This window comes from Pelobates fuscus, chromosome 3 (genome assembly GCF_036172605.1).
Source record: "Pelobates fuscus isolate aPelFus1 chromosome 3, aPelFus1.pri, whole genome shotgun sequence".
Classification (NCBI taxonomy): Eukaryota; Metazoa; Chordata; class Amphibia; order Anura; family Pelobatidae; genus Pelobates; species Pelobates fuscus.
The window spans coordinates 408,117,205-408,132,017 of NC_086319.1; the positions used below are offsets into that span (position 1 = coordinate 408,117,205).

At 37.7% G+C, this 14,813-nt stretch overlaps 1 protein-coding gene across 1 annotated transcript; it reads left to right on the forward strand.

The window, feature by feature from the left end:
• Positions 1-6,353: 6,353 nt before the first annotated feature.
• Positions 6,354-8,617, forward strand: LOC134601996 (olfactory receptor 11L1-like). Its single transcript, XM_063446498.1, has 2 exons — positions 6,354-6,434; positions 7,700-8,617. Exons 1-2 carry the CDS (start codon positions 6,387-6,389, stop codon positions 8,615-8,617), a joined length of 966 nt encoding a protein of 321 aa, XP_063302568.1. The 5' UTR covers positions 6,354-6,386.
• Positions 8,618-14,813: the final 6,196 nt, after the last annotated feature.

The following is a 14,813-nucleotide window of genomic DNA, read 5'->3' on the forward strand; positions in this document are numbered from 1 at the left end:
CTTTGAAAAGAACCTGGTAGTGGCTCATAGGGACTGAAGGCAACACATACTAATAGTCATGTAGTGGTTATGTAGTTTATAGTGTCTTTCAATAATAACTGCATGCCGTGCATTCTGGGAGATTTTTAGTTTAATATTATGAAGGGATTTTATGATTATAATTGTTATTTATAATGTGACACAATAGTCCACATGTCTCTATAATGAGGGAAATAAGCATTTCAAGTAATTGTGGGGGAAGGACAGGAGTGAAGTTATAGAGGAATATATTTACATTTAGTTGGCATTATTTAATCATTTATTTTATATTTTGGACGAGTAGTTCAATAAACCACCTAATTTACCTAGAAGTGTGCTAATGAATATTTATTGGAGTTGAATTGCGTCTAGAGGAATAAGTACTTATCAACCTATATGTATTAAACTTTCTAAAATAATGAAAGTACGGTTTTAAAAATAAAACCACAACATTACTCACAGCTTACAATAAAATCAACAAATAGATACATAGATACATAGCTAGCATAAAATGTTCTCTCCACAAAAACTATAAAATACAAACATCATATAATGCCAGCACTAAATGTAGATACATAGATCAATCAAAATATATATTCCTGTGATGTGCTAGATTTTCATAACTTCCAATTCTTTAAGAACAGTTGCCATTTCGTATAACCAATCGCACATGGACGACAAAAGATTGGCAGCCATCTTGTCTCCCGAACATGGGCAGTGGTACTTGGTCGTCGAGTGCCTGGGACTCTTTTTGGCTAGGCACTTGCACGAACCCCGGTATAGATTAGACCACTGACAGTTCTATTTCCCGACCACCTATATGAACGACATTCGGGAGATATGAACTACGGAAAAGGGGGAGCATTCATATTCTGAAACTAAGATTACCTTGCATGGTGTTCACATAGGAACCCCAAAACAGAAACCGTCCAGGACACCTATTTCACTGGAACTGTTTTGGGCTACTGTCTCGTGTCCAGCCAGTCAAAACTTTACCTTAATGGCATTCCCGTTTCACCAAACCAACCTGAGTGATATTTGGATATGTTATACACTCAGATCGGGGCTATCCGGGCTGTACTTTTTGTGGGGATCCTGAGTATGGTGGGGCACTTTTGGGGTACTGTACGGTACTGTATATTTTGTAAGGATTTTCTGTACCTTAGTGAAAGTGGATTACAGATTTTTCTCACGCAATTATCTCTCAGGCACAGATTATCCTGGGATTGAAAACCCTGTATTTGTGTGTTGGACACCCCGTGTTGGGGTCTAGTCATAAAAGCCATGTGTGGTCTGAATAAAATCAGTTGATTGGGGGGTTACGGGGGAAATGGATAGTGTAAAATCCCGGTATTCAAAAAGTGAATATAACAGAAAGAAAAGAAGAGGGAATAAGACGAAAATACAATACTTTAGCTCTGAAACTGGAAAAATAGGAATTCACCAAATCCTATAAAACATACAGGCAATCCACAATACAATGTGGGTATCCAGGAGCTTAATGGTTAACTCACGGTAAATGATTGAATAAGAATGTATATATCCTATATCATATATTGCAAATAGTAGAATATATACAAACACAGAGAACAGATAACTTCTTAATAAAATACTTAAAACCACTAAAACATAGAAAACCAAATGCAGTCTAAACAAAATAGTCAATTAAATATATATCAGCAGTCCCAACAGTGTTATGAGTCACTTTTTGTATCATAAAAAAACCTTTGTCCTGCTTGCATAAACAACACAGGAAAAGTTAGGTCCTTATGAGATTAATATACTTTATATATGAAAAAGATAGGGGGAATGACTGGGGGAATGGATGTCTGCAGGTTTTAATGGATCTAGAGTGGCTGAGTGAAAGAATTAGCAGAGGTAACTGGTCAGGTTACCCGTGGTCCGCTACACCCTCGTACTACCAAGAGAGATATATGAGGGGTGGACAAGCTAAATATTGCTCTAACAACTGGATCTAAGATAACCATACAAAACTTTAGCAAACATAAAAAAGTACAAAAATAATCAGATACAAACTGATTAACAGACCAGGCATAAGTAAAATGCAAACAAATGTAAAAAACTGAAATATATAAAATTACTGGTTAACAAAAAATAGCAAAAAATGTTTGAGGGAAGGGCGAGGCCAACTTCTTGAGCGAGTAGATGCATGGTGTGAGAGCTCTGAACTGATGTAACCCTAAATGTTTCCAAAATTGATCCCAAAATTGATCTCCTTGAAATAGGATTCCAGTTACTGAACATGATGGCACAATGTAAGCAACTCAAACTAGCAGACTCTGTGCGACAATCTAAAAAAAAGACTGACTAAAATTGTCTCAAGATATCAATGATCAGGTGGCGCCATCTCCAGCTTCTGAAAGCCTATCAGACAAAAAATTCACTATCCCTACCTCCACTGAAGCCCCTGTTACTGAAAAATGTCTGCACAAAATGTTTAAGGACATCTTTACTACCTTACAAGCAGACTTCAGGAACAAAATGGCTGGTTTCCGTAAAGATCTCCCTGAATTGAGTGACCAGACCTACAGTATAGAGAGACGCACGGCGCACAATGAAGTTGTAGACAACCTGGAAGGCCAGTAAAGATGGCAAAATACAAGATTCAGAGGCATCGCTGAGACAATATCCCAAGAGGCCTTGTGTTTGTGGTCACAAAGAATAAAAATCTCAGCATCCCCTTCAACATATTGTGAACGCAGTTAATCAGAGACATATTCGTGGTAATTCTTTTTTTGGTGTATTTCTTTAAAGATGAAACTGCTGAGAAATTTGTGGGCCACAAGGACCACCTTATGTTATACTAATATATATGGCATTTGCTGCACATAGTCACCAGAAGTGAAACGGGTAGTTAGTATTGTGCCATTCCATAATTTATGTTTTTTTTGTTAAAAAAAGTTGTATTTGTTTATTTCTTTCTTTATGTTTACTATGTTGTATGCCCTATTTCAACAGGTATCTGCCCCAGGAAGGGAGTTGGCTGACACATCAAAAGCTGTATTATGCATTGTTTTAGGGAGAATAAGTTTAAGGGGTTAACCAGCAACCACATAGGCTTAATCTTGTAAATATACTTAGAACTATCGTGTCCCATCATAATAGATGTACAACAATACCCATCGAGATACTTATAGTAATTTTAACAATAATACAATTAATTAAGAAACAATAACACACGGATTGGATATCCTGCAGCAAGCAAAAGTTATCTTACTGCACTGTATCATTGAGAGTGCCTGGGGCAAGCAAAAGTTAACTTATGGTGTATTATTAAGATGGAGTTGGACCTCTGTAAAAGTGGAATTATCTAGTGGCTCTAGTCTATATACGTACGTACATGTACAGTATGGAACCTTCACAATAATGAAGTAACAATCATACCAGTCATTTGAATCCCATTTAATATGATATGCAATATAATACAATGCAAAACTTTAAACTTTATAAATTAGGAGACTTGAGAAATATGCAGAGATAGAATGTTAAACAGAATTCAGTAGCTATACCCTTAGCTATACCCTTGAAGTCCATACATGCCTTGTGGGGAAATATGTATTACCCACAACCCACACCTAGGTCATCAATATATATCTGATGAATACAAAAAAGGAATTCTAGTGCTTCCGATAATGTTAGTAAGCAGTTAGGACAACCTAAGCCAGAGTCTTATCTTTCTGATAGTAGGTAAGATGCAAGATGAAGAAAGAGGGTCACAGTGCCTTGTGAGTGTCTTCTGATCCAGATGGTGCTCAGTGCATGTAAAAGAGCAGGAGACACAATATAGTGTAGTAGGTGTACACTTCACCAAGTATAAGTACATGTGTCTCCTGCTCTTTTACATGCACTGAGCACCATCTGGATCAGAAGACACTCACAAGGCACTGTGACCCTCTTTCTTCATCTTGCATCACTATATATATATATATAGTTAAAATAAGGAAAATAATAAACAACTTCTCTCCTTTACCGTAGATTTTTCCCTTCTTTACTGGCGGCTTCTCCTTTACCGGAGACTTCAGTAGTCCCACAGCCAGCTGTCTCTGAAATTACCACTTCACTTCCAAGTTCAGGATCGAAGAGAGACACAGTTGGGAGTCAGAATTCAAATGGCATGTACTCAACAACTATTCTCCTTTGGCCCCGGATGTAACCCCAGTCTGTTAGGAAGTGAAGATTCTCTGGGTCAGCAATATTACTCTCTCATGCAATGGACTTTCATCAATTTGGAACTCTCTGTATTTCTCCTCATCTCCAACCAATTGTCCTGATAAAAGCTCCATGTGGGAGCTGAAACGTTGACTTTTTAAATGGATTGAATAAAAGTAAAATGTTATTTGAAAATCTCTATAAAGTCCTTGGAGTGCGGTCATTTCTGCTATGTCTATATGTAGAAAGGCCATTAGGCCTGAATTTGTGGGAGGAGTAAGTCCCCTACTTAAACTCCCAGCCCCTACTCACCTCTGACGTTCAAGTTCAAGTGTTCCTGATCTTCTTCCGGTTCGCTTGACTTCCGGTACGGGCGTCCTGTCTGTCAGCTGCAATCTCCGGCAGAATCCTCCATTCTATCTGCGGTCCAGCTTCCTAAACTGCTAAACCGTGAGTCATACTTACGGTGCATTCCGGTCCAATCCACACCGCTCTGTGGTCTTATCGGGGGGCCGGAATGCACATGGCAGCAATCTTACCGGGGACCTCCCACAGTCCCCGCAGGCTCGCAGCCTAGGTACTCTCTTTGACTCCAACCTCTCCTTCAGGCCTCATGTTCAGTCTATCGCCAAATCCTGTTGTTTCCATCTCAAAAATATTGTGCACATCCGCCCCTACTTAACTCCAGATGCGACTAAGGTGCTTGTCCATTCCACTGTCCTTTCTTGCCTTTACTACTGTATTCCGCTTCTCAGTGGTCCTACGTGCTCCCAACTTGTGCCGTTACAGTCCATAATGAATGCCGGCGGCGAAGCTCATCTTCCTGTCCGCCCGCACCTCCCACGCCTCACCCTTCTGTCAGTCCCTACATTGGCTTCCTGTAAGATATAGGGCTCAATTTAAAATTCTGCTTCTTGCTTTCAAATCTCTACATAATGCTGTTCCCACCTATCTATCCTCCCTAATACACAAGTATGTCCCGTCTAAGCTCTTACGATCTGCTGAAGACTTATGTCTATCTAATCTCCATACTCCCACTTCTGATGCTCAACTTCAAGTCTTCTCGAGGGCTGCGCCGTTCCTGTGGAACTTGCTCTCCTCCTACGTTAGATGCTCACCCAGTCTCCACTCCTTCAAAAAAATCATTGAAAAGCCACTACTTTATAAAAGCGTATTAATTAAACTGTTAATAGCTCCCAACTGATTCCTCTCTTGCAACTTTCACTAGTCTAATACTATCCTTACCTTTTGTATCATTTTACCCCACTCCCTCTAGCATGTAAGCTCATTGAGCAGGGCCCTCAACCTCTGTTCCTGTGTGTCCAACTTGTCTGGCTACAACAACATGTCTGTTCGTCCACCTATTGTAAAGCGCTGCGGAAATGGATGGCGTCAAATAAATAATAACATACTAATAATAATAATAATAATAATAATAATAAAGGGATTGAAAACAGTGGAGGAGGAGACTATATTTAAAAGAAGAAAAAAATTCCACAACAAGAGGACATTTTGACACAAAAACCATGAATTTCAATCAACTTGTACCAAATATAGAATATTTTGAGTTCATAATACATCTCCAAGATCTCTTTTACATGACTGTACATGACTATTAAATGCCCTGGTCAAAAAATAAAGTTTGTAAAAGATAATCTATTATTCCCACTTGGATGAATAAAGCTTCAGCAAGGTAGGAATTCAGGAAAGTGCATGCTATTTACTCTCTAGACTCTTATCTTTCTCTCTACAGAGCCTCAATGAAGTGTCTGTGGATTTGAAATCATATATTAAAGGCTCATTTTTTTGAATACCACAGACTCAACAAGATTCTCTTGCATGCTCGTTGTGACAGATGCAAAATTCATATGGTTATTTGTGAACTCGGTTTACAGGATGCTTCCTTTTGTAATTTTAATGTTTTATTGTAAATTCTTAAAAGACATGTATTTGAGACATAAAATTGGTATTTGGTCCAGGGATATTAAGGTAGATTGTAAGCCCCTGTGAATGTGACTGTCTCTACGATTGTCACATATGTTCTAAGTAACCATTTTATTAAAAAAAACACAATATAAACTGTAGATGCACTTACATTTTTTATGAGTATTGTATAAAAGCAGATGAGGAGACATTTTAAACTCATTGCTTTCTTCAGTCATGTCCTGAAGTCAAGTCTTTAACTATTTCCTAGAAAAATGTTGGAGAGATCATGCCATCTGCAAGACCCTGGAAACCTAAAAGAGGTATCATTGAAACAGTCAAAATCTTAAAAAAAATGTGCAATTATTTTTAGGCCTATCTAGGTCCATATCAGTATATTTCTCCTAAAATCATGTTATAGCATAATTGAATAAAAACCACACATGCTCTTCTTTGACATTGATTATTACAAACAATCATAACAAACTGTATTTTGCTTTTCTAACAGCTCTAGAAGATTCAATACCAATAACATGAAAGGTGAGGTGAGCATCCACTGAATGTCAGTAAACCTCAGTAGATATAGACGACTGTTGGAAAGCTCTCTTTTACTTAAAGGACATCTGTCGTTTAAAATTAAATGTCGAAACAATTTTGTAATAAGTATATTTAAAAAAAAAAAAAAAAAAGAGAAATGTAACCATCTCTCTTATATATATCACGGTTCCTTCTGCCATATATATTAGATCTAGCCACCTGTAAGTAAATATGTAAATATGACATCCAAGCTTACCATATTTATTTTAACACATAGAAATGCTTCAATAATCCAAGCAATATATTGATTTTACTGTTTTGGATTCTAATGAAGTTGCTATGGCAGACAGAACAAGCTGATGTAAGAAAAGCAATCGCACATTTTAATTATAATGTATATTTTGAAACTGTCTTAAACTTATCAGCTTCAGTGTAATGTTTAAAATGATGTCTGGTGATTTATCTTTATACTGTGACTTTTCAAACATATACTTAACCTTATCTGTCTTGCCTAGTAGACGACACAGGGCAATGGCAGACCATACTAATGATCATATTCGAACTCTGTCCAACAGAAGGTGAATGTATATCCCAGAAGGATCATTTAAAATGGTAAAGGTGGGGAATATTTTTCAATATATATATAATTCAAAAAATATCTATTCTCAATATTTAATCAAATGATTGTAGTACATGAAAAATGTGTACAACAACGTTAAACACTAGTATTGTAGATAAACAGAATAATGATCTGTCACTCTGTATTAGCCAAACATCTACTTCCTTTTATTGGAGCCTTAGCTAGCTTTTCGATTGCTCTGATATGTATCATTACATACATGTTTTACCTATTTCAGCTTCTTACAGATGAGCCTCATATGGAATCCCAGATACAGATTCTCCATTGGCCTATTTTAAACTCTCTAAAACACATTACAATACATCTCACTTGATCCACCTGCATTTGGACAGAAATAAATAGAGGTGTCAAGACTGAGGGACCCTAAATTATCTTGGTCATTTATTTTGTTCTATATCTCTTTACCAACAGTTCTTGAACATGAAGAACCAAACAATGATCACTGAGGTCTTTCTCTTGGGATTTCCAAATCTCGGCAGGTTCAGGATTTTAATCTTCAGTCAAATCCTTGGTATCTACTTTCTGACGTTATTTGCAAATATCCTTATTATTGTACTGGTGATAGTCAGCAAAAAACTCCATTCACCCATGTACTTCTTTCTCACACAAATGTCCATTTCTGACATGCTTATGACCACAAACATTGTCCCAGAAATGCTTTCTATAATATATAATGAAGGGAATTCCATGTCTTTCAAATGCTGCATTTTTCAGTTTTATTTATTAGGTGTCTCTGTAGGTTCTGAGTGCTTCCTTCTGACAGTCATGTCTTATGACAGATATCTAGCTATCTGTTTCCCTCTACTGTATAACTCAATAATGGACTCAACCTTATGCCTTAAATGTATTGTCCTGTGTTGGATATTAGGCTTATCACTAACAATAATTACTACAATAACAATAGGTAATTTACAATTTTGTGGATCAGACCACATTGACCATTTCTTCTGTGATCTTGTTCCATTGTTGGAGCTTTCTTGTTCTGAGACTGTGATAGTACAAATAGAAACTTACTTGCTTTCAGTCCCTATTCTTATAATACCATGTATAATCATTACGGTATCCTATATTTATATTGTCCGTACCATTATAAGAATTCCTTCTATTACTGGGAGACAGAAAGCCTTCTCCACCTGCAGTTCCCACCTGGCTGTGGTTTCTATATACTATGGGACTTTAATATGTACATACACTGTTCCACCTAAAGGAAAATCTGCATCTTTCAGCAAAATCCTGTGTCTTTTCTATACTGTTGTGACACCAACCCTTAACCCGATCATATACACACTAAGAAACAATGACATCAAAGAGGCTGTAAGGAAGCTGTAATGAAGCACAATAAAGTTTAAGAGTCTTACATACAACTCATCTTGTAATAGAAAGATCAGAGAAGATTTACTTTGAATCTTGAATACAACTAGGCTTTTTTTTCCTTCTCTTTCACCATCATTGTCTGTAAATGCAAAGTAGTGTAGTTGACCAAAACCAAGGAACTCTCTGGCACCCTTAAACCACTTCCCATATTAACAATAGAGAATTAAGACTTCTGCACCCTGCAGGATATTAGTTCATGATATCTGGACTGCACTGATTGGCTGACAGCTGATTAGGACCATATTATCACAGAACTGTCAACATTTCAATGAAAAAAAAGTTTACATTGTTAATCTTTAAGTGTAATCTTTATCTATGTGTCTGAGGGGGTTGGTGTCCAAGTGCCTTGGAGCCACATTGCTTTATTAAACTAAATATAAACACTTTGGAAAGAACCTGGTAGTGGCTCATATAGACTGAAGGGATTACATACAAATAGTTATAAATAGACGTGCCGGTGTAGTGCTTATGTGAACAAAGGAAGGTGTGAAATAAAGTAACATTTTAGAGCCTATACCTTAGACTTCAAAATCCTCTTTTAGTATTATTAACCTTCCTGTATGTACCTTAAATAAAGCATAAAAAAATACAAAACATAGTGCAACCTATATAATAAAATTGAATCGATATAGAACGAAATGCCAAATGGCAACTTACACTTTTCTGAGCTAATAAATTTAGCTCAGATTCTTGCGCTTTGGAGTCCGTTAAGGCGACCCTTTCCCTTCTTTGTTATCCAGTGGTCCAGTCCTAGATAGGCATAGAGAGTGGCATATAGTGTAATACAGTTTTAGACTCAGTAATTAAATAAATATAGTGAATAGGTACTCACAAACCCAGAGCCAGAAATTAGGCTCACTTTGCTTTGTGTATGTGGTTAAGGAACACAACACTTCTTTTAGTTTAAGATGGAAAAAGTGCCGTAATTGCATATAAAAAGTATTTTATTAATTCTATAAAAATGTATTATATAACATAAAAATCTTTAAAATATAACACTTATTCGGCTAAAAGTCCAAGTTTAAAAGTCTCTTTGCTCACTTCTTTTCCTCCAGAACGCGTTTTACCAAAAGGCTTCTTCAGCTGGAAAAGTTTTTTTCAAGTTGCTGCTCTGGACCCTTTTCCTGCTTTAAGTATCCTTGTAATCAATGGAAACAGCTGTGTGGGCTTGTAAAAATGCAGGTTTTCTCCATGGTAACGGAGAAACCCTGCGTTTCAAACCTCTTTCTGATCTGCTCCTGTCTGTTTAACATTGCGATATGTCACTTCCAGTTTTCGGCTTAACATTGCGATACGTCACTTCCGGTTTTCGGCTATGCGTTCCACAGTGCGTTCCACTGCGGATTTTAGCTTGCGATCTGTTTCTCCCTGAACTTCATTGTCAGAATTCGTGTTACAGACCCAGAAGACATTATAATAAACATTTGTGGATTATTGCATTAATAGTTGTTCTTCCATATTATTTCGATCTGCTCATTTGTCTACAATATTAATTACAATGAAAGCATCTATATACAAGGGGAACTTTAATATAGCATTGTTATGGTATTAGTTATACTTCATTGAGATGTTTTCACTTTCTATTAGAGATGTCCCGAATAGTTCGCCAGGAACTGATCGCCGGCGAACATAGCTTGTTCTCGGTCGCTGCGGCAGGCGAACATATGTGATGTTCGGTCCGCCCCCTATTTGTCATGGAGGTGGGAGGATCTGGGAGGGAGGGTCTGCTGCTGATTGGCTGGAATGTGTATGCTGACTGTGAGGTACAGGGTCAAAGTTTACTCAATGATGGCGACCGCGAACAAGCTATGTTCGCCGGCGAACAGTTCCCGGCGAACTGTTCGGGACATCTCTACTTTCTATTGGTTAATAAATTTCTCTTCATCAATATATTCTTAATAATAAATCAATGAATTCTCCATATGTATGTAAAGTCCATAAATACTTAAGAACAAATCTTATACATATAACATCACTATCTAGTACAGATACGTAAAAATATGTAAGTATACGTACACAATGGTAATAACAAGTAATCTTCTTATACAATTGACCTCAAAGAAAACATAAAACATAAAAACAATAATAGTGTGGTATGTCAGGTATAGTGGGTGGATAAATAGTGGTAAGTGATCCACACTCACATGGCCCAGAGCTAACTCAAAGCTCAGCTGTTAACACGCCTGGACGGAACAATCCCCGTCTAAGGATATGTGGCTTTCTTTCACGATCTCAGATGGGCGATAAATGAAAAAATAAGAGAACTCCAAATAGTGCAGTGTGTATAAATAAAATATGTGAATAAATAATAAAATATCGTACTCACATTTGCTAGAGCAGAACTTGCTCTAGTCTTAAGGGCATAGGTGGTATAATCCCCACCAAGGAACAAGTTGATGATCAATTGACCTCAAAAAAAGCATAAAACATAAAAACAGTAATAGTGTAGTATATTAAATATAGTGGGTGGATAATTGGTAATAAGTAATCCACACTCACATGGCCCAGAGCTAACTTAGAGCTCAGCTGTTAATACGCCTGGACGGAACAATCCCCGCCTAAGGATATGTAGTTGTCCTCGCAGTCTCAGATGGGCGATATATATCCTATGTAGGTTAACCCACAGGGACATTGTATAAGGTAAATCAAATTTTTTGAATGACAAGTGATAAATTCTTTGATTTGGTAATCTGTACCTTCATTTGTTTCAAACCTCTTTACATGCCTTTTTTATTATTAGTCCTTTTGCATGCAAGCCATTGTCCGCATCCAAACAATCCTTTTTCTGAATTAAGAAAAGTGAGATTGGTTTTAGGTTTTTCTTTTATATAACTTGAGGTCAATGAGTGTTTAAGATTTTTTACTCCTCTGTGTATAAAACGAGGTCTTTCTGGTAAAAATGTTTTCAGTGTAGGGTCTTGTAGAAGAATGGGCCAGTATTTAGACACAGTTTTTCTTACTTTAAAATTATCAGAACTAAAATTACATATGAAAGGGATTTTATTTGTATCTTCATTTTTTCTTTCTTTATATTGTATGAGAGTTCCTCTCTCCATTTCTTTAATTTCTAATCTTGATTTCTCTAATAATTTTTTTTGATTTTATTCGACTGAATTTTAAAAGTTTATATGTCTGTACAATTTCTCCATATTCTTAAAAATTGGTCCTAAGGGGCATTTTCCAACCAAGGGGAGAAATGGCAACTGTTTCGGCCTATGAAGCTATTTGCCTCTACTGTTTTAAAATGTTTTTTTGTTTTAATTATATTATTTTCAATATATATATATATGTAGATCCAAGAAAATTATTTCTTGCTTTCTCCAATTACAGGTCAATTGAATACCCCATGTGTTAGTATTTTAAAATGTTAAAAAATTGCTCAGATCTTCTTCCTTACCTTCCCGTATAAAGAAGATATTGTCTATATAACGACCATAGGTGACCACGTTTTCCACCTAGTCATGCTGTCCATATATAAAAGAGTTCTCTCAATGTGCCATAAAAAGGTTGGCATAACTGGGTGCAAACTTGGTCCCCATGGCCGTCCCCTTAATTTGTAGAAAAAAATTGGTTATCATACCAAAAAAAGTTCTTTTTTAATTAAACATTAGTTCAATTCCTTCTAAGATGAATGCCATTTTAATTGGAGTGAGGTCGGAATGATTATATAGGAAGAATTTTACTGCTTCCTTTCCATAACTATGGGGGATATTACTATACAGTTATGTTACATCACATGTGACCAGGAAGCATTCGTCATTCCATTTGCACTTCTCTAATAGTTTCAGCATCATTATTGTATCTTTTAAATATGCTCTAGTTTTTTTTAACTATGGGTTGTAAGTGTACATCAACATATTGTGACAGTCTACTTGATATGGAGTCAATAGTCAATCGGTTTTCTGTGTCTTTATGTACTTTAGGTAAAAAATAAAAGACCAGTATTTTTGGGAATTCATTATTTAAAAAATTCAATTATTATTGATTTAAAATTTCTAAATTAAAACCTTTACTAAAATATGTAAATACAGTTTTATTAATCTCTATGCTCGGATCTTTCGTTAATTTTTTATAAGTACTTTCATCTTTTAAAAGTCTTTCTGCTTACTTTTTTATAAAATTCTTTGGACATTAGAACAATCCCCCCCCCCCCCCCTTTATCTGCAGGTTTTATAATTAGGTCTGGATCTACTTTTAAATTATAATTTTTTTTTAATTCTTTATTTTTGATTCGGCACAGAGTGCGGCATAGCAACATACAGTGGCTCACGCATCGTCTTTAACTGAGGGGGGGGGGCATTTCCATTTTTATAAGGTAAAAAGAAAAAAACAACAATATGATAACAGAACAGTACAATAAAATACATTGAAATAAAACGTTGCAATGTAAAAGTACAGTGCGGCAGTCAGGATACTTTTCATCTGTTTCACGATGGTAAAATACAATCTGTGTTGCATATATCAGTTTAGGCTTTAACATCTTTGTGTTGCGTCGGTGCTGAGCGTGGTCCGCTGAAACAGCGCGGCTCACACCGAGACCGACCTCCAAGGAGTGTTGTGTGGCTACTTTAAATCCTAGGTGTGTGTCTGTGTATATGGCTTTGGTATCGTGCCTTCCTGTGTTGTTAATAACCATCGTGGGCGTGTTTAGCCCGTACATAGAGTAAAAGGACAATGCAATACAGTGCCATATTCTAGTAAAAGCATAAGAATCTATTGCGACAATGAAGAATAAAAGTAATAAAAATAAAAACATAGGAGGGGGAGGGGGAGGGTGGGCCAGGTTAAGAAGCTGGGGAGAGAGGGGGGGGGAAAGCACCGGTCGTATGGGGGCGCGGCGGAGTGAGGCCCTTTCGGAAGCCTCTGTCTGTCAGCGTCTTAGTGGTATGGCCCTAATCGTCAAGATAGTCTTCCCAGGGTTGCCATATTTTGTGAAATGATTTCTCTGTGTTCCTAATTTGGGCTGTGAGTTTGTCCATCAGATATGTGTCTTTGATCTTTACAATTACGTCTGTGTCCGTGGGTAGGTCAGGTTTTAGCCACACTTGGGCATGAGCCCTTCTGGCCGCTAGTGTTATTTTGTTAAAGAGTTGTTGTTCTTTTCTGGGAAGGCCGTCTATGGGTTTGGATAGTAGGACCGACCAAGGTTCTAAAGCAACAGGTTTCATTAGTACGTCTGCCATTAGTGTCTGTATGCGTGTCCAGTATTTGTGTATTTCAGGGCATTCCCACCACATATGCACAAAGGTGCCTTTACCCCCGCAGCCCTTCCAGCATGTATCGATCGTGGTTTTCCCCATTTTATGTAGTTGCACTGGTGTGGTGTACCATCCCATGAGCATTTTATATGATTGTTCTTGGTGCAATACGCAAATTGAGGTCTTGGCTGTCGCTTCCCATATGTCAACCCAGTCCTCTCCCTCCAGTGTCCCCCCCAGGTCTGTCTCCCATTGGGTAATGTATCGTGGGTCTTTAGCGTCTTTGGCAGGGGCGCTGAGTTGTGCATAAATAGCCGTTATTAGGCCTTTTTGTACGGCTTCGGCGTTACACAGCTGTTCATAAAACGTCATTGGGGTGTGTGCTGCTTTTTTAACCTCTGGGGTTTTGGCGTCTCGTAATTGCATGTGGCGGAATACATCCTTTGTAGTTAGGGTTGTCAGAAGTTTCAGACTGTCAAACATTCTAAAGGTGTCGCCCTCATACATTTGTCCATATCTCTGCATCCCCGTGCTCTCTATGCCCCTAAAGTCTTGTGCGCTCAGCCGGGCTCAAACGCCTTATTCCTCAAGTATCGTGTCAATGGCGAGGGGGTGTGTTTAAGTGCGTACTTGGTAGCTGTCTTGTCCCGTATTCGTACGGAATTTAGAATGGCCGGGCAGGTGGTTCGTAGGGCGGGTCTGTCTTGTTTGGGTACCCATATCCAGAATTGTGGCAGATCCGTGCCCATTAGTTTCGTTTCCAGGTCGACCCACCTATGAGAGCCTTCTGGTGTGTGCCACGCCACTATTTGGGCTAACTGAGCCGCCAAGTAGTAGTGGTGCAAATTTGGGAGTCCAAGTCCTCCTCTTAACTTCGGTCGATACAGCACCTGTCTGGCTATTCTGTGTCGTCTTTGATCCCATATAAAGTTGTCTATGTGTCATTGTAGTGT

Coding starts and splice junctions, on each gene's coding strand:
- LOC134601996 (XM_063446498.1), top strand. CDS start 6,387: ATGTTGGAGAGATCATGCCATCTGCAAGACCCTGGAAACCTAAAAGAG. Junction 6,435..7,699: donor ACCCTGGAAACCTAAAAGAG/GTATCATTGAAA, acceptor CTTTACCAACAG/TTCTTGAACATGAAGAACCA.